A 21,836-nucleotide genomic window follows, 5' to 3' on the forward strand; every position below is an offset into this window, starting at 1 on the left:
AAAGAACAAACTGATGGTTGCGACACGGGAGTGGGACAGGGGCAGCTGGATGAAAAAGATGAAGGGATTAAGATATACAAGTTGGTGGTTACAAAATACTTATGGGGATGTGAAGTACAGCACAGGGAATATAATCAATAATATGATAATAACTATGTATAGTGCCAGGTGGGTACTAGACTAATCAGAGGGATCACTTCATAAATTATATAAATGTCTAACCATTATGCTGTGTACCTGAAACTACTAAAAACTACTATTGGATGTCAACTGTAATTTTTAAAAAATAATTAAAAAATAATGAAGTTTTCAAAAAACCCCCCAACAACCCACCCAATATCAAGTCTTTAAATTCAGGTATAGGTCTTCATTTATTTAGATCTTTTAAATTTTCTCTGAGCAGTGTTTTCTATTATAGTTTTTAGTATAACAGTCTTACACATATTTTGTTAAATTTATCCTTACATGTTTCACATTTCTTTGTTACATGGTATTTGTTAAATATCAGTTTGCAATTATTTACTGCTGTATATGGAATTTTAATGATATTTGAATACTGACTATATCTTGCAACTTGGTTAAAGTCACTTACTATTTCTAGTAGTTTTGTCTAGAACAGCATTAAATTTACAGAAAAATTGAGCAGACAGTAAAAAGGGTTCCCATATTCTTCTCCTACCTTCACCCCCACAATTTCTGCTATTAACATCTTACATTAATATGGTACATTTGTTACAATTAATGAATCAATATTGATACAATAGTTTATTGAAGTCAATAGTTAACTGAAGTCAATAGTTTACATTAAGGTTCACCCTTTGCATCTTACAGTTCTATGGGTTTTGACAAATGTGTAATGTCATGTATCTACCATTGGATCATACGTAATAGTTTCATTGCCCTAAAAATCTCCTGTGCTCTACCTATTCATCTCTCCCCTCCCCCTGAACACCTGCCAACCACTGATTTTTTACTGTCTTAATAGTTTTGTTTTTTCCAGAATATCATGTACTTGGAGTCATACAGTATGCAGCCTTTAGAGATTTGCTTCTTTCATTTAGCAATATGTATTTAACTTTATTTCAATTTTATGGGGGGAGGAGAGCTTGATAGTTATTGCTGAATAATATTCCTTTGGATATACTGCAGTTTATCCATTCACTTATTGAGGCACATCTTGACTGTGAATTTTGGGCAGTTCTAAATAAAGCTGCTATAAAATATTTATGTGCAGGTTATTGTAGAGTCATAACTTCAATTCAATTGAGTAAATATGTAGGAGGAAAATTACTGGATCATATGGTGTCTTAGCTCAGTTGCCATAATAAGATACTACAGACTGGGTGACTTAAACAACAAAAATGTATTTTCTCAGAGTCTGGTAGCAGGAAGATCGAGATCAAGATGTAGAAAAATTTGGTTCTGGTAAGGTCTCTCTTCTTGCATTGCCTTCACATGAACTTTTCTCTCTGTGTGTTCCCAAGACAGAGATCTCTGGTGTCTCTTTCTCTGTTTGTAAAGACAATAATCCTATCAGATTAGGGTCCCAACCTTAAGACCTCAGTTAACCTTAAATACCACCTAAACCCCTGTCTCCAAATACAGTCACATTGGGGGTAAAGCTTCAACATATGAATTTTGGGAAGACACAATTCAGTCTATAACATACAATAAGACAATGGTGGGATGGGCAGTGGGAGAAGTGGGTGAAGGTAGTCAGAGTACAAACATCCAGTTATAAGATGAGTAAATTTTGGGGATATAATGTACAGTATGTTAACCATAATTACCGTATTTTGCTGTGTATAATGCACACTTTTTTGCCCAAATTCATGAGGGAAAACTAAGGATGTGCATTATACATGGGCAGCACTAATTCCATATCTATATAAATGTTTTTAATTCTTTTATTTGTGCTTATTAGTTAAAAGTGTAACTCTAGAAATCAATAATGATATCCATATGCAAAATAATACCCTGGAATATGATAATCGGTTTTGTTCAATTTACAATGAACTTGCAACAACGATGAGTTCTTGGCCTTCTATGATGCATAAATATTGTAAATTTGTTACCAGTACATAAAATTTCCTGTACCTTATATCTGTTCTTGTGTTTTTTAATTATTTGTTACATAAAATTTCTTGTACCATATGTTAAAAAATAAATGCTAAAAATCCTTTTAATACAAAAAACAATGTAAACAAAAATTTGAATTAAAATGAAAGATTTTTTCCCCTGAAAGTTTGGGCCAAAAACATGGGTGCGCATTATACACAGGAGAACATTATACATGGCAAAATATGGTAACAATATTGTATTGTATACTTGAAAGTTACTAATAGATTTTAAAAGTTCTCACTGCTTACACAAAAAAATTATAACTGTGATGTGATGATTGTGTTAACGTATTGTGGCAATCATTTTGCAATATATATCAAATCATTATGTTGCACACCTCAAACATACACAATGTTATATGTCAATTATATCTCAATAAAACTGAAAGAAAAAACATATTATGTTTAGCTTTGTTAGAAACTGCCAAACTGTCTTTCAAAATGGCTGTAACATTTTGCATTCCCACCGACAATGAATGAGAGCTCTTGTTGCTCCACATCCTCACCAGATTTTGGTATTGTTAGTTTTTAGATTTTAGGCATTCTAATAGCTGTGTAGTGGTAGCTCATTGTTGTTTTAATTTGCAGTTACCTAATAGCATGATGTTAAGCATCTTTTCATGATTATTTGTTATCTGTTTCTTCTTTGGTGAGGTATCTGTACAGAACTTTTGATCAATATTTGATATGATTTTTTTTCTTTAGTTTATTGATGTGGCAGATTACAGTAATTGATTTTTGAATGTTGAACCAGCATTGCATACCTGGTGTAACTTCCACTTGGTTATTGTTTATAATGCTTTTTACACATTGTTGGATTAGACTTTCTAATATTGTGGAATTTTACATCCAGGTTTATGAGGACTATTGATCTGTGATTTTCCTTTCTTGTAGTGTGTTTAACTATAGTTTTGGTATAAGGGTAATAGATAATAGAATGATTTAAGAACTTTTCCATCCGAATGGTTTTCTGGAAGAAATTATAGAGACTTAGTATCATTTTTTTTCTTAAATGTTTGGTAGAATTCAGTAGTGAAATCCTCTTGACCTGGTACTTTCTTTTTTGGAAGGTTGTTAAAGATTATATATTTGTCCTTGTGTGAATTATGGTTATTTGTGTCTTTTAAAGAATTGATCCATTTCATCTAAGTTATCAAATTTGTGGGCATGGAGTTATTCACAATATTCCTTTATTATCCTTTTAATGTCCATGGGATTAGTAGTAAGGACCCTTCTTGAATTTCTGATATTAGTATTTGTGAGTTCTCTCTTTTTTTATTTGGACTATCTAGAGGTGTACCAATTTATTGATTTATTGATCTTCTCAAATAACTAGGTTTTGGTTTCATTGGTTTTTCTCTATTGATTTCCTATTTTCAGTTTCATTGATTCTACTCTAATATTTTATTATTTTTAATTCTGCCTCCTTTTGCCTTATATTCCTCTTCTCTCTATGGTTTCATAAGGTGGAACTTAGATTATTGATTTTAGATCTTTATTCTTTTCTAATTTATGCATTCAGTGCTATAAATTTCCCTCTAAGCATTGTTTTTGCTGTATCCCACAATATTGATAAATTGTATTTTCATTTTCATTTAGTTAAAAATATTTTTAAATTTCTCAAGACTTCTTCTTTGACCCATAAATAATTTAATCTCTAAATATGTTTAGGTTTTCCAGCTATCTTTTACTGATTTCTGGTTTTGTTTAATTTTGGCATAAGAGCATATTTTCTATGATTTCTACTCTTTTAAATTTGCTAAGGTGTGTTTTATGGTCTGGATTGTGATCTATTTTGGTGAATGTTCCATATGATTTTGAGAAGAATCTGTATTCTGCTATTGTTGGATAACATATTCTGTAAATACTAGAATATACTAGAATAAATTGTAGTCTGTCAGTTAGATCCAGTTGATTAATAGTGATGTTTAACTCAACTATATCCTTACTGATGTTCTGACTTGTGGATTTGTCAATTACTGATAGAAGTGTGTTGAAGTCTCCAACTGAAATAGTGGTTTCATTGATTTCTCCTTTCAGTTCTGTCAGTTTTTGCATCATGTATCGTAATGCTCTGTTATTAGGTGCATACACATTAAGGACTATTACAGCATATTGGGGGATCAATCCCTTTATTGTTATGTAATGCATCTCTATCTTTGATAATTTTCCTTGTTCCCAGCTTTGAAATGAATATTCAAAGTTCTGACAATTAAGTTCACAAACTCATCCTAGAAAAAATGCTATACTTCATGGCTGAATATCACTATGGCCACCTTTGAAGTACTCCCTTTGGAAAGCTATGCACCGATGCCAGCACCTAGTCCACCCTTCAAAGCAACTTTGGAACTCTTTTTCTGGAATGGCCATCAGATCTGTTGTCATATTACCCTTTATGTCCTGAATGTCATCAAAATGTCTTCCTTTCCATGTTTCCTTTACCTTCGGGTAAAGAAAGAAGTCATTTGGGGGCCAGATCAGGTGAGTAGGAAGGGTGTTGCAATACAGTTATTTGTTTACTGGCTAAAAACTCCCTCACAGACAGTGCTGTGTGAGCTGGTGCATTGTCATGATGCAAGAGCTGTGAATTGGTGAAAAGTTCAGGTCATTTTCATCTAACTTTTTCACGCAGACTTTTCAGCACTTCTAAATAATAAACTTCATCATTTTTTTTCCAGTTCATACAAATTCATAATAATCCCTGATATAAAAAAAAGTTAGCAACATCGTTTTGACTCTTGATTTGGACTGATGGAACTTTTTTGGTCATCGAGAATTCGCTGACTTCCATTGTGCACTTTGACACTTTGTTTCAGGGTCATATTGGTGCATCCATGTTTCATCACCTGTGATAATATGGCCAAAAACATGATCTTGCCTCTCAAAAAGGTCTTGGCAAACTTCAACTCTCCTTTGCTTTTGTTCATTGGTGAGCTCCTTCTGGACCATTTTTGTACACAACTTTCTCATGCCAAGAATTTCAGTTAAGATTTTCCTGTTTCTCTATCAATGTGTACTTGGTCTGCTATGCTTCTCACAGTCAGCCGACGATTTTGATGCACAATGCGAGGAATTGTTGCAATGTTTTAGTCAGTTTTTCTTGTTACTGCCCTGCCTGCCCTGACCTCTCTTTATCAGTGATGCATTCTCTCCCCTCAGAAAAACGTTTAATCCATTTGTACACTGCTGTTTTCTTCATGACATTATCCCCATAAACTTGGACTAACATGTCCTTGATTTCACTTCCACTCTTGCCAAGTTTAACAAGAAATTTAATGTTTTTTGTTGCTCTAATTCAAGCTCGGACATTCTCGAGATGGAATACAAAACCACAAAACAACAGTAATGAACTCCACTCAGCAAGACACCACACGTTGACATGAACACAGCTGTGAGACACTGATATTCCAAGGTTATGAAACCTTACTGAGCTGTTTGTACAGTGCTGCAATGTAAGCTCACAGTGGCACGTTTGCGAATGTAATTGTTAGACCTCGTGTGTGTGTGTGCCCATCTTCTTTGTCCATTTACATGTCAGTGGACACTTAGGTTGTTTTCATATCTTGGATATCATAGATAAGGCTGCCAGGAACATATAGGTGCATTTATTTTTTTGAACTAGTGTGTTCATAATTTTTTGATAAATTCCCATAAGAATAATTGCCGGATTATGTTCTAGTCTTAATTTTTTAGGGAACCTCCATACTGTTTTCCACAGTGGCTGAACGAATTTAAAATCCAACCAATAGTGTCTTTTCTTTACATTGTCTCTCCACATCCTCACCTACATTTGTTATTTTTTGTCTTTTTGATAATAAGCATTCTAACAGGAGTGACCTTACTCTTTGATCTCTTTAAGTAATATCATCCATTTTTATTATTTATCATTTAGGTACTGACTAATTCATATCTTTACTGGTATATCTCCCAGAAATCTTAAACATGCCTAAGACTGGATTCTCATTCCTCCTCCCCACTAACGTGGTGCTATCTGTCTTATTTATCTCAGTGTATGAGATACCACCATTCGTGAGTTGTTCAACCCAGTCTACATCTAGTCCATCATCAATGTTTATTAATTTTACCTTTAAAATATATTAAATTCATCTGTTTTCTTTCTAATTCCATTGTAACCACCTAACCCAAGCCTCTGTCTTGTTGGGACACCTGCAGTTGCCTCCTTTATGATTTCATTATGATTTCTCCAATTCTGCCTTTGCTGTGCTCCAAATCATTTTCTACCTAGAAACTGGAGTAAGCTTTTAAAAGCATGAATTAGATCATGTCACATTCCTCCTTAAAACTGTTTAATGCCACTGTGGTACTTTGAATGAAACCAAACTTCTTAACATGGCCTGTAAAGCCTGATAATTTAGGCTCTATTTTCCAGTCTCCTTTTCCATCCACATTGGCCTTATGTTAATCCTTAAATATGTCATGCTTTTTCTTCTCTTAAGGCTTAGGAGTTTTACAATTCCTTCTGCCTTGGTTACTACAACTTATTCTTCAGGTATTGACTTAAATGTGAGTTCCAGAGAGGGCCCTTCTCCAAATGACAGCCTTCCCTCTGGTCCTAATGTAAATTAGGACCTATCTTTCCTATAATTCTTTAAATATCTTGTTACTTTCCCTAATCAGACCTTATAAACTATCATTATATTTATTTGAATGTTTGTTTGGTGTCTTTTTTCTCTTAACAGACTGTAAGTTACATGAGATCAGACCATGTCTCTTTTGTTTATCAGTCTGTACCTAGCTTCTAACAATGTTTGCATATAGTGCTCACAAAATACAGTATTTGAGGAATAAATGTAAGAATATAAGAGCCTGGACTAGTATAATACCAATGAGAATGGGAAGCCAAATATAAACAGCAAAGGTCTTGAAGAACTCACAGTAGGTTGTTGTGATGGAGTTACTGGCAAGATCAGAAAAATATTTTTGTTGAGTACACTAGCGTGTGTGTGTATTTGAAATTTGTGGTAGCTACCCAACATGTAGAAATGACATACATCACACAACTCAGTGATGTGCATAGCCTTTCCCAGTACTGGTGAAGAGGGCCAGAGGAGGTTCAATGCTAAGGATTTAAATACTTAATTCCATTAGAAAGCCTGGAGAATTTTCTTTGTATGAGATTATCCATGACTTTGGACTACCCATGAATTAGTGAAACAATTACCTTCGCCATTGAGCTACAAAAATCCCTCACTATTTTGACGTCATAAGGTTATGGGCTTTAATGTTTAGTATAATCATTAACAGCCTTATCAGCCTGAGGAAATAGCTAGGGAGATAACTATTTAACTACATTAAAACTTCAAGCAATGCTGTTCTTCATAAATTTTGTTGAGCATTGATCAGGCCTGTCTCTTGCAGAGTTCAAGACACTTAATCTCTCTTGAGATAGATTGTGGTCACAACCAACAGAGACTAAACAAGCAACAGAAAATGAGAAGAAATTTAAACCACTTTGACTATTTGTTAGATTTGGGCTTTAAAAAGAAGCAAAGGTGCTTGAAACAAGTGATTCAACTGAAAATTTTAGATTTTTGTATACTTTGTAAATTTTATTTATTTGTGAATAAATTTGCTACATGATGCAATTTTATACTTTTAAGTAAACATGATATATTCCAATCTATATACCACAAAGATTAAATTGGAAGGTGTTTAGTCATTTAACTGAATAAATCATTTATCATAGGATTCTTATAAAATCAAGCTCCTAGTACATATCAGAGATTCAGTGGTTAAAACTTTCAGTTCAATTCTACAAACATTCATCAAGTACCTCTTATGTACTAGTTGCATTGTTTTAGAAACTGATCTATCACTTAAAGCAAGGAACACTTGAAATAGTTTAGTTATGACAAAGTGAGACAAGTTATTGGCTCTGGATTTTTGTGTATTTGTGTACATCTTCCATAAGAGGGCAGCAAAAGACCAAAGCATGTTTTTTTTTTTTTCTTATTCATGTAGTCTTACACCAGAGATTGACTCACATTGCAAACATAAATAATAGAAATCTTCCAAGAGTAAGGGAAAATAGAGGGCATGGTTACAATTTTATTTAGCTTCTAGCTTATCTTGTATATGGTTTTTGTATTGCATAGTAGATTATGTCACATGAACTGTGGTATCAGTGATAGCCTAGTGATTGAATATTGGCCATGGGTCAGTTGGGGTTGAATGTCTGAAGCTTGACTTACCAGCTCCTTTCTGATCCTCAGTTTCCTGATCTATGAAAAAAATGTGGGGTGAGAATAATACCAATGCCCATTTCACATAGTTTTAATAAACACAATAGAATTTCTATATCCTGGAGAGGCTAAGAACAACTATAATAATAGCTGGAACTACAAAAACTAACCTGATAGCCTACCAGTGTTGGATATAATATTTTCTTAAAGAAAATTCTGTTTAGGATCTTATAAAGAAAAGTATAGGCCATTACAGAGGTAGCTACTTATTTATTGTAAAATTGATTAACATACATATTTATGTACTGACCAATTATCATTTATTCATATAATTTCTAAAGCCAATTGAATACATGTGAACACTATAACAAAATCTTTTACTATCTCAAATTAAATCTTAATTTGGTCACTCCAATTTTTTATTTTTTAAGTGAATAAATAAAATAATGTTTGAGGGGCTGGACTTGTTTCATCCTCATTTAATTCTCACACATTTATTGTGATAATTGTTTGTTTTTTCTAACTTTTTATGTTTTTTATTTGTTAAGCTTTCTTGATTCTTTATTTTTTCCCTTTGCCTGTAACACTTCATTGATTATCATTCTTTCTTTTTTATCTCTTGCACTTAAATTTTACTATCCATATTTGAAATATATCTTTCTACAATGTTGATAACTAATAACCAACTCTCAAATAAGATGAGACATTTAACTAGATTTTTTTTCCATTCCTCCCTTATGACATGACTATATTTTGAGAAATAATCTAAAACTTTAATCTGAGATTATTTTTTATTTTGTGTCTTTTAAAAATAGACCTCAGAGTGGGTCTAAGATGGCAGATTAGGTAAATGCTATGCCCACTGCATCTCAGTGTCACATAAAAATTACAAATAAATTATAGAACCATCAACCTCAAGAATCATCTGAAGACCAGCAGAACAGAACCCCTATAACTAAGGATATAAAGAAGAGGCCACATCAAGACTGGTAAGAGGGATGGAGATGTGAAACAGGCTGAACCCAAAGTTCAGTGATTGAACACCAGGAAGGACACCTTGGTGGCAGAGGTACCCCCAGAAGAGAGTGGGGTCCCAGCCCCACATGGGGCTTCCCAGCCCAGGGGTCCTATGCTAGGCAGAGGAGTCCCCACAACATCTGGAAGTGAAAATCAGCAAGGACTCTGTCTGTCTGTCCCAGTGACATGGAAGTCATTTGGAAATCCAGACACTCTCTTAATGGGCCCACACAATCACTTGCAAACACTCACCTGGTCTCTGGTGGACGGGCAGCAACACGAGAGGTGCCAGAACCATATGGAGAAAGACAATTGCGTGGCTTCCAGGTGAGGGCTGAAGGGACAGCAGCCATTATCTTTGTGTGGAGCTTGCCTCATGTGTAGCCTACAGGATGGTGCCATCTTTTCTATGTTGAACCCTCCCCCCAAGGGGCCAAATCTGAGACTGCATTGGTCTGGCTAAAATTTATGCATGGGCACCACCATGGTGACACCCTGGGCCTCCACCCCACCCAGCTAGTACTGCATCACCTGGGGCACCCTCAGCTACTGAGTGGGTGGCCCCTCCCCACAAGGTTCAGAAGCCTTTTACAGCAGCACATGGCCTGTGACAGCTGGGTGGTGGGCAGTAAGCCACAATCTGTGCTGCAGCCTATCTTGGTTCCTCTTGGGCACCTGTGGTCCTAAGATGAACGGTGGCTGGCCACAATGTTCTCAGGGCATTTTTGCAAAATGATCATGGACCAGGAACTGCATTAATTTTGTAAAAACCACTATCCACAACCCATGGCTCCCTGGAACCCCACCCCTTCCACCTAAAGCTGCACTGCCATGGGCACTCTCAGCAACTGGCCAGCCCCACCCAACAAGCCATGGAAACTTTTTACAGCAGTGGACAGCCCACAGCTCCTGAGGAAACACTTGGTGGTGAAGAGTGAGCCACAACTTTCGCTACAGCCTCTCTTGGGAAATTCTTGGAGATTTCAGGCCCGAGGTGAGTGGTGGCTGGCTTTGGTGTTCTCATGGCATTTTGTGAGATGGTCACAGGCCAAGCACTAGAACAAGAACTAAATCTGTATTAACCTTGTAAAAACTACTTGCTACACCTTGTGACTCCCTGGGACCCTACCTCACCCAGCTAGTGCTGCATCGCCAAAGGCACTCAACACCAGCTCAACCAGCCTGATCTGCACATGTAAGGAGGCTCTTTCAATGGCTGAGCCTTAAGGGCAGCCAGCATGTGGCAATAGGCCTAGGGGGGGCCTGGGTCTTCTGCTAAGCTGCCGCAGGCCCAATACTGGTGGCAGCCAATCGCATTTCACAGAGGGGCCACCCCCACACACCTCTAGGTCCAGCACAGACAGCAGCGGACCACATATAGCTCTGTAGCTCCTATCAGGTAGCAGCAGCCCAGTCACAGGCAAGGCTGAAATTGGCCTGCATAGGAGTCCTGAAGAGAACCAGAACCAACACACCCAGAGGCCAGATTCAGACCACACCAGAGAACTACATGGTTAGCCCCACAAGTGGCACACCCAAAAGGTGGTCTCAAAAGGCACAAGAGCCTGCTGGGGCTAATCTTCCTACAAAGCACCTTATACATGGTGAGCATATCCTATGCTCATAGTCAGTCAGCCTATGAGTGAATTTCCCCCCCTCCCCCTGCACACTGAAACCGCAAACACAATCAAGGCTAAACTACAACAGGAGAACACAAATTACACACTTAAGGGACACTCCTGGAACACACAGGAGATCAGGGAGACTGCACCATTGAACCACAGAGGATACATACTACAAAAGGCCACCCACCAAAGGCTGAGAGACATAGGAGATCTACACAATACATAGAAGCAAACAGAGAGAGGCAGCCAGAATGAAGAAACAAGAAAACATGTCCCAAATAAAAGAACAGGAGAAACCTCCAGAAATAGAACTAAATGAAATGGAGGAAACCAACCTACCAGGGACAGAATTTAAAACACTGGTTATTAAAATGCTTAAGGAACTTAATGAGAACTTTAACAAAGAGAGAGCATAAAGAAGGACTTAGGACATAGAAACTATAAATAAAACAACAAGTCAGAAATAAAGTATACAATAACTAAAATAAAGAATACACTAGCAAGAATCAACTGAAGCAGAGGACTGAATCAACAACTTAGAAGACAAGGTAGAAGAAAACACCCAATTGGAACAACAAAAAGGAAAAATAATTTTTAAAAAAAGTTAGTTTAAGGGACCTATGGGATGACATCAAGCATAACAACATTTGCCTCACAGGAGTACCAGAAGGAGAAGAAAGGGAACATAAGACTGAGAACCAATCTGAAGAAATAAGGACTGAAAACTTCCCTAACCTGGTGAAGGAAATAGGCATACAAGCCCAGGAAGCTCTGAGAGTCCCAAACAAGATGAATCCAAATAGGCCCACACCAAGACACATCATATTTAAAATGGCAAAGGTTAGAGATTAAGAGAGAACCCTAAAAGCATCAAGAGAAAGGCAACTAGTAACTTACAAGGGAACACCCATAAGACTGTCAGCTGATTTCTCAACAGAAACCTTGTAGGCCAGCAGGAAGTGGCAGGAATTATTCAAAGTGATGAAAATAAGGGCCTGAAAACCAAGACTACTCTACCCGGCAAAGCTATCATTTAAAATTGAAGGGGAGGAAAAGAGCTTCCCAGACAAGAAGCTAAAGGAATTCATTACTACCAAGCCAGTATTACAAGAAATGTTGATTTTGTAGCTGGCAACTTTAATGTATGCATTTATTGTTTCTAATAGCTTTTTGGTGGAGTCTTTAGGATTTTCTATATACAGCATCATGTCATCTGCAAAAAGTGATAATTTAACTTCTTCATTCCCAATTCAAGTGCCTTTTATTTCTTTCTCTTATCTGAGTGCTCTGGCTAGGACTTTCAATACTATGTTGAAAAGCAGAGGTGATAGGGGACAGCCCTGTCTTGTTCCTGAATGTAGAGCAAAGGGCTTCAGTTTTTCACAATTAACTATGATATTAACTGAGGGTTTGTCATATATGGCCTTTATTATGTTAAGGTGTTTTCTTTTTATATCCATTTTATTAAGTGTTTTAGTCATAAATGGATGTTGTATCTTGTCAAATGCTTTTTCTGTATCTATTGAAATAACGAAAAATCTATTGCATTCATATATACTAACAATGAAATCTCAGACAAAGAAATTTTAAAAACCCCAATAATTCCTTTTGCAATTGCAACAAAAAGAATAAAATACCTAGGAATAAATTTACCAAGGGTGTGAAAGAACTATATGCTGAAAACTAGAAGACTTGTTTTTTAAAGATTTTATTGGGGAATTGGGGTAAGGGGAACAGTATTGTGGAATTGGGGAAGGGGAACAGCCAAGTTGTTGTCCTTCAATCTTAGTTGTGGAGGGCGCAGCTAGCTCAGTTCCAAGTCTAGTCGCCACCCGGCCACCGTTCGGCAGCTCACAGCTGCTCAGCTCAAGGTGCTGTGTTCAATCTTAGTTGCAGGTGGGCGTAGCCCACCATCCCATGTGGGAGTCGAACCAGCAACCTTGTTGTTAGAAGCACATTCCCTCACCAGCTGAGCCATCCTGCCACCTGTTGGCAGCACAGCGGCAGCTCAGCTTGGGCACAACTCATTGGCCCATGTGGGAGTAGAACCAGTGACCCTATTGCTCAGAGCTCGTGCTCTTAACCAACTGAGCCACTCGGCTAGCTCTATAAGACATTTTTAAAAGAAATTGAAGAAGACACGAAGAAATGGGAAGACATTCCGTGTACATGAATGGGAAGAATCAACATAGTTAAAATGACCATATTATCCAAAGCGATATACAGTTTTAATGCAACCCCATCAAAATTCCAATGGCATTTTTTAAAGAAATAGAACAAAAAGTCATCAGATTTGTATGGAACCACAAAAGACCCCAAATAGCCAAAGCAATCCTAAGAAAAAACAATAACACTGGAGCTATCACACTCCCTGACTTCAGCTTATACTGCAGGGAAACAATAATCAAAACAGTATGGTATTGGCAGAAAACCAGACAAACAGACCAATAGAATAGAATAAAAAACCCAGAAGTAAACCCACATAAATATGGTAAGATAATTTTTGACAAAGGAGCCAAAAACACACAATGGAGAAAAGACAGCCTCTTCAATAAATGGTGTTGGGAGAATTGGAACACCACTTGCAAAAGAATGAAACTAGACTGTTATCTGTCATCATGTATCAAAATTAACTCAAAATGATCAAAGACCAAACATAAGACCTGAAACAATAAACTGCATAGAAGAAAACATAGGTCCATAAGTTTATTATGGACCTTGAGTTCAATGAATTTGACCTCAAAAGCAAGGGAAATAAAAGCTAAAATGAATCAAACTAAAAAGCTTCTGCACAGTAAAAGAAACCATTGACAAAATAAAGAGGCAACCAACCGAATGGGAGAAGATATTTGCAAACAGCACCTCCAATAAGGGGCTAATATCCAAAATATATAAGGAAGTCATACAACTCAACAACAAGAAAACAAACAATCCAATTAAAAAATGGGCAGAGGACATGAATAAATATTTCTCCAAAGAGGAAAATTTTCTATTTTTAAAAATTGATTTGGACTTCTATATATATATATATATATATTTAAGATTTTTATTGGGGAATTGGGGGATGGGAACAGTGCTGGGGAATTGGGGGAAGGGTAACAGACAAGTTGCTGTCGTTTTTGTTCTTCAGTCTAATTATGGAGGACATTGCTTCACTGACCCAAGTTGGCACCATCATTGCACTCTTTCCGGGGAGGCAGATCAGTCACCGGCTTCTGGATGGTCACCCACAGCAGCTGCTGGCCACTCATGCTGGCTGCTGGCTACACACGGTAGCCCATGGCAAACCACTGCAGCAGGGGCTGCAGCCTACGCCCTAGCTGTCGCCAGCGACTCATGGCAGCCCAGCTCCAGGTTGAGCTGTTGTTCAGTGTCTTAGCTGTAGAAGGCAGTGTCACTAGCCCTCATATGTGGGATCCGAACTGGGGCCCTCTGGCATCAGAAGCCAGCCCTTAACCAATGCGCCACTTAGCCAGCCCTCTTTATATATTCTTGATACTAATTATGAGTTGTGTGAATTACAAATATGTTCTCATTTGTAACTAGTTTTTTTGCTCTCTTTAAAATATCTTTGATAAACAAAAAATTTCTAATTTTAGTAGTCAAATTTAACATTCCTTTATTTATAGTTAGTGCTTTCCTTGTATTGTTTAATTTTTTTCCCTCCCCAAGGTCTAAAATATTTTCATCTATAATTTTTACTAAGAGTTTCTAAGTTTTGTTTTTGATATATAAGCTTTTGATACATTTTGTTTTAGATCTTATATCTTGTTATAACATAGAACTCTAATTTCGTCTTTTACCACATGTATAATCATTTTTTTACCTCCATTTACTGAGTAGTCCCTAATTTCTGCATCAGTATGATATGTTATATCATAGCTAAAGTTTCATAAATGTGTTGGTCTGTTGTGGATCTCTACTGAATTCTGTTAATTTGTCCAATTTGTTTCATGCTGTCTTAATAATCATAGCTTCATAGTAAGTCTCGATATCTGATAAGTTCCCCCATAGTCATCGTCAGAAATTTCCTGGCTTTTTTGCATGTTTATTCTTTATACTTTATTTTAGAATTACCTTAACATGATCTATAAAAAAGACCTATTGGGATTTTGATTTTGGAATTCCATTGAATCTATAAACCAATTATCTACAATATTGAATCTCCGTACCCATGAACATGGTATATCTTTTCCTTTTTTCTGGTCTTCATTTAATGTCTCTTACTGTCTTTTTGTAGTTTTCACCTAGAGATCTTGCAAATCTTTTATTAGATTTATTTCTAGTACTTTTGAACATGCTGCCTTCTTTTTCATTATATTTTCCAGGTATTTGTCATCAAGTATAAAGAAATACAGTTGACTTTTATACAACAATCTAATATTCATTCACCTCATCAAATGCTCTTATTATTTCTAATACATTGTAGATTCTTTTTGGCTTTCTACAGAAATGATCATATCATCTAGTAAAAATAGTTTTATTTACTCCTTTGCAATAATTTTGGCTTCATTTAAAAATTTTTATTATATGTGCCATAGGACCTTCAACTTAGTTATTAATTATTTTATTTGTAAAAGGAATGCTTTTAATGTTGCCACATTTAGGATGATGTTTGCTGTAGATTATTTAGAGATACTCTATATGAAAATTCCTTCTATCCTTACTTTTTTCTAAGAACTTCATTATGAATTTAATCAAGTGCTTTTTCTGCATCTATTGGAATAATCATGATTTTTCTCTTTCCATCTATTGTTATGATAAATCAAATTTATAGATTTTAAAATATTTCTTGTAATCATTGGATAAATCCAGCTCAGTTATTTTTTATTACTTTTAGCTATTAAGTAGATACCAAAATTTATTTGAAGGTTAAGTTTGACAGGAAAAGTAGCAATATTAAGTCACAGAATATATGCTTTATTTTATAAAAAGAATATAACCTTCAAAAGTAAGAAAAACTAGAATTTTAATTACTGCCTTCACTTTTGTTCCTTTTTTAAATTAGCCAATAAAGTTATGTTACAGATTGGATTTAAATTTTTATGGGAAGATTTTTTTGGGTAACAGCTTTTTTGGGATATAATTCACATATTGTACAACTCACCCATTTCAAGTTTACAATTCAGTGGGTTTCAGTATATCCAGAGTTGTGTAACCACCGCTGCAATTCATTTTTGCACATTTTGTCACCACAAAAGGAAACTCTGGACTCATTAGCAATCACTCCCCATTTGCTCCTAGACACCTCACCACCCCCATGCAGCCACTAATCTACTTTCTGCCTCCATAGATTTGTCTATTCTACACATTTTCAATAAATGGAATAATTAAATATGTGATCCTTTGTGACTGGCTTCTTTCATTTTGCATAACATTTTCAAGGTTCATCCATGTTGTAGCATATATCAATACTTTATTCCTTTTTATTGCTGAATAATATTCCATTAAATGGATATACTACATTTTGTTCATCCATTCATCAGTTAACTAACATCTGAGCTGTTTCCACTTTTTGGCTATTATGAATAATGCTGCCACAAGCATTGATATAAAAATTTTTGTGTGAACATGTTTCCATTTCTCTTGGGTACCTAGGAATGGAATTGCTGATTCATACAGTAACTCTGTGTTTAATATTTTGAGGAACTGCCAGACTGTCTTCCAAAATGGCTGCACTATTTTACATTCCTACCAGCAGTGTATAAGGATTCCATTGTCTCTACATTCTTGCCAACACTTGTTATTGTATTCTTTCTGATTATAGCTATTCTAGTGGGTATGAAGTTATATCTTATTGTGATTTTGTTTTTCATTTTCCTGCTAGCAAATGATGTTGAGCATCTCTTCATGAGCTTATCAGGCATCTGTATATCTTCTTTGGAGAAATCTCTATACAAATGCCTTGCATATTAAAAAATTGTGTTTAATATTGGTAAAATACGCATAACATAAATTTTACAGTTTTAACAACTTTAAGTGTATAATTTAATGGCATTTTCCCATTCACAATGTTGTACAACCATCACCACTATCCATTTCCAAATTATTTTTATCACTCCAAACAGAAACCCCATATCCATTAAACAATAACTCATTATTTCTCCTTCTTCCTAGCTCCTGCAAACTGCTATTTTATTTTCTGTCTCTATGAATTTTCCTATTCTAGGTACCTCATGTAAGTGAAATCATACAATATTTTTGTTCTTCGGTACCTGGCTTATTTTACTTAGCATGTGTTTTCAAGTTTCATTCATATAAAAGTGTCTTTGTATGTAAATGAGATGACTGGTGTCTGGAGCCCCTAGACAGCTTCAGGATTGGGGCTGGTCACTAGAAAGACCCAACCATAATTAGAGGATTGGAACTTTCAGCCCCACTCCAGGGAGGGAAGTGTGGAGATTGAGTTACTCACTAATGGCCAATGATCTAATCAGTTGTTTTATGTAATGAAACCTCCATCAACCCCCCACCCCCAAATAACAGGGTTCAGAGAGCTTCTCAGTTAGTGAATACATCTATGTGCTGGGATGGTGATGCACTCAAGAGAGGGCTTGGAAGCTCTGCACCCCTCCCCCATACCTTGCCAATACATCTCATCCATTTGGCTATTCTTGATTTACAATGAACGTGTAATAGTAAATAAAGTACTTGCCTGAGTTCTGTGAGTCATTTTAGCAAAAGATAGAACCTGAGGAGGGTATTGTGGGAATCCTGAATTTATAGCCAACCAGTCATAAGTACTAGTGATAACCTAGGACTTACTTGTGACTGGCATCTGAAGTGAAGGTTGTCTTGTGGGCCTGAATCACTTAAGTTGTGGAAGCCCTCTCTGAGTGGATCACTGTGCCAGCACATCGATGTATTCACCAACTTTTGGTTGATGGCACTCTGTTGTTTGGGTTTTTTTATGAAGGTTTCATTACATAAACACAACCGATTAGATCATTGGCCATTGGTGATTAACACCAAAAAGATAGTGTCAGAATTGAATTGAATTGTAGAACACCCAGCTGATGTTGGAGAGTTCGAGAAGTGGTTTTGGATAAGACACTACATATTTTGTGTCAAAAGTGTTGTGAGTATAAACAGTTCAGGTATATGAGTACACCTGGAAGTGAGATTGCTGGATCATATGGCAGTTCTATGTTTAACTTTTTGAGTAACCCAAAAACTGTTTTTTACAGTGGTTCACTTCACATCCTACCAACAATACAAGAAGGTTCCAATTTGACGACATCCTCACCAACACTTGTTATTTTCCCTTTTATTTTTATTTATTTATTTTTAAGATTTTTATTAAAATATACCAACATACAATATTATATTAGTTTCAGGAGTACACAATAATTATTCAAAATTTTTTTTACCTAAAGAAGTGATCACTGTAAATCCAGCAACCATCTGACACCATATTATGCTATCACAATATTGTTGACTGTATTACCTACACTGTACATTACATCCACATGACTTATTTGTTTTATACCTGGAAACCTGAGCCTCTTATTCCCATTCACCTTCACCCCCTCTTTTTAATTTTTCAAGTACAGTTGACCTTCAATATTATTTTATATTAATTTCAGATGTATATCATACTGGTTAGACATTTATATAATTTAAGAAGTGATCCCCTTGAGTCGCCTAGTACTCACCTGGCACAATACATAGTAATTACCATATTATTGACTATATTCCCTGTGCTTTACCTTACAGCCCCATGACTATTTTGTAACTACGAGTTTGTACTTCTTAATACCTTTACCTTTTTCACCTTGCCCCTCAATCCCCTCCCATCTATCACTCATCTAGTACCCATCTAACATTATATATAGTTATTACAATATTATTGACTATATCCCTTATTCTATACCCTACATCCCCATGACTACTTTGTAGCAACCAATTTGTACTTCTTAATCCCTTCCCTTTTTCATGAACCTTCAACCCCCTTCCCATCTGGCAACCATCAAAAAGTTCTATCTATGAGTTTATTTCTGTTTTGTTTGGGTTTTTTGTTGTTGTTCTTTAGATTCCAAATATAAGTGAAATCACATTGCATCTGTCTTTTGCTGTCTGACATACTTCATTCAGCACAATACCCTCAGGTCTATCTATGCCACTGCAGATAGTGAGAACCCATTTTCTTCCACGGCCGAGCAATATTCCATTGAACAATATATATGTGCCACCTCCTCTTTATCCATTCTTCCATTGACAGACACCCAGGCTGCCTCCACATCTTGGCTATTGTAAACAATGCTGCAATGAACAGATAGATACACACATCCCCTTGAATAGCTTTTTGGGTTTCTTCAGGTAATTACCCAGAAGTGGGACTACTGGGGCCTTCTTTGTCACTTGTTATATAGCCTTTGTTTTGAAGGCTATTTTGTCTGGTATAAGTATTGCTACTACAGCTTAAAAATTTTTTTTTTCATTTCCATTTTCATGAAACATCTTTTTCCCATTCCTTTACTTTAAGTTTCTGTGTGTCTTTTGATCTGAAGTGAGTGTCTTGTAGGCAGCATATATAAGGGTCTTGTTTTCTTATTCATTCAGCCACCTTATCTTTTGATTGGAGCACTTAACTCATTTACATTTAAAGAAATTGCTGATAGATATGTGATTATTGCCATTTTATTATTCATATTTATTTATTTAGTTAGTTAGTTAATTACTTACTTACTTACTTATTGCCTTAATGAAGTCCCTCTAACATTTCTTGTAATACTGGTTTGGTGGTGATGAACTCCTTTAGCTTTTTCATGTCCGGGAAGCTCTTTATCCTTCATTTCTAAATGAGTTTTACTGGGTAGAGTAATCTTGGTTGTAGGTCTTTACCTTTCATCACTTTGAATATTTCCTACCAATCCCTTCTGTACTGCAAAATTTCTCTTGAGAAATCAGCTGATAATCTTATAGGAGCGTCCCTATAGGTAACTAATTGTTTTTCTCTTGCTGCTTTTAAGATTCTGTCTTTGTCTTTAACCTTTGGCATTTTAATTATGATGTGTCTTGTGTGGACCTGTTTGGGTTCATATCAAGAAGGACTCTCTGCACTTCCTGGGCTTCTATGTCTATTACCTTCATCAGGTTAGAGAAGTTTTCTTCATTATTTCTTAAAATAGGTTTTTAATTCCTTGCTCTCTCTCTTCTCCTTCTGGTACCCCTATGATGGGAATGTTGGTATGCTTGATGCTGTACCAGTGGCCCCTTAAACTCTCCGCATTTTTGGGGGATTCTTTTTTCTTATTGCTGTCCTGATTTGATGTTTTTTCTACCTTGGTTTCTAAATCACTGTTTCAGTACTCTGCTTCATTTAATCTACTGTCGATTCCTTGTAGTGCATTCTTTATTTCAGTTATTGTATTCTTTATGTCTGACTGGTTCTTTTTCATGTTTTCTATCTCTGTTTTTATGTTTTCTATCTCTTTGTTGAAGTTCTCTCTGAGATCACTGAGCATCCTTATAAGCAGTTTTTGGAATTCTATGTCTGATAGATTGCTTGTCTTCATTTTGTTTAGTTCTTTTTCTGGAGTTTGCTCTGTCCTTTTATTTGGGACATGTTTTTGTCTCCATTTTGGTTGCCTCCTTGTGTTTTTTCTATGTATGAGGTAGGGCTGCTATGCCTCCCTATGTAGTAGGTGTCCTGTGAGACCCAGTGGTGTAGTCTCCCTGGTAACCAGAGCTGGGTGCTCCAGGTGTGTCCCTTGTGTGGGTTGTGTGTGCCCTCCTGTTGTAGTTGAGACTTGGTTGCTGTTTGCACATCAGTGGGAGGGGTTGACCCTCAATCTAATTGGTTGTGAGGACTGGCTGTGACCACAGTGGAGAAGCTGTTGTGCAGAGGCTGATCCTACAGAGCAGGGTTCACTTTACCAGGGCTCTGGTGCCTGCCCAGTCTTTTCTCTGGTTGTGTCATCCATGGAGGTGGCTGGGTGATGCTCCCGTCTAGTCCAAAGGTGGCCATTAGGTCTGCAAGACCCTGGGCCTCCTGGGAGAGGACCTGCTGTTGGTCAAGTTCAGCTGCAGTGTGTTCCCTGCCCAGGGCCACCTGGCAAGAGCCACAAAGCAATCCAGAGATGGCTACCCCCCACACTGTGCTTGCAGGTGCCTTGAGAGGTGAAGCCACAAACCAAGGTCAGCTGTAGCTAGTGCTGGGCTTAGAGCTGCTCAGCCAGAGGTAAAAGACACACTGAAGCTAGATACTGCTTGTTTGAGTTTTGTGAACCTTTGAGAGATTTTAAGAAAGTCCACAGCAAGAGCTAAGGCAGGCTGTTTATATGGAAAAGGTACCAGAAGTGGCTTGGGTGTGTCCAACATTTGAGTGGGGTGTGATCTCAGTGAATAACTAGGGTGGGGCTGATAAAAGGTGATATCCAGTTTGATGGAGACTCAGATATGGTGTCTGCCGGCGTTTTCATGCAAGGAGGAGGAGGGCTCAACAAAGAAACAATGGCTTCTGCTAGCTCCTCCATCCAGGAGAAAGCTCTCCTTCCAGCCCTCACCCTGAAATTAGACAACTCAGTTTCTCCCTGTGTGTCCCTGGTGCCTTTTGAGCTGCTGCCATAGTGCTGGAGCTCAGAGCGAGTAAGTCTGTCAGTGAGTAAGTCTGTCAGTGAGTAAGTCTGTGTTTGGGCTCTTTAAGAGAACCACCTCCACCCTCGCCCTCTCTCACGGGTCGGGGTTACATGGCGGCTACTGCGGCAAAGCGAGAGCCTCGGAGACGCCGCTGCCGCCAGCACAGCCGGAGACCTGAGCCGACACTGGGGGCTGCCCGCGGGTCCCGCACTCCCTCGATGACTCGGAGAAGTACCGTTGTATCGGAGTAAGATGGACGGTAGCTTTGATTGTGATTGTGGTGAGCTGGA

At 37.0% G+C, this 21,836-nt stretch overlaps 1 protein-coding gene across 1 annotated transcript in view; it reads right to left on the reverse strand.

Moving 5' to 3' along the window:
- Window positions 1–21,663: 21,663 nt before the first annotated feature.
- LOC109396584 (NADH dehydrogenase [ubiquinone] flavoprotein 3, mitochondrial-like) overlaps window positions 21,664–21,836 on the reverse strand; it is a 24,481-nt gene continuing 24,308 nt past the window's right edge. Inside the window, 1 exon segment of the mRNA XM_019668493.1 lies at window positions 21,664–21,831. Coding sequence (XP_019524038.1) covers window positions 21,664–21,831 — 168 coding nt within the window.

Source organism: Hipposideros armiger, unplaced genomic scaffold (assembly GCF_001890085.2).
Source record: "Hipposideros armiger isolate ML-2016 unplaced genomic scaffold, ASM189008v1 scaffold_529, whole genome shotgun sequence".
NCBI classification, from domain to species: Eukaryota; Metazoa; Chordata; class Mammalia; order Chiroptera; family Hipposideridae; genus Hipposideros; species Hipposideros armiger.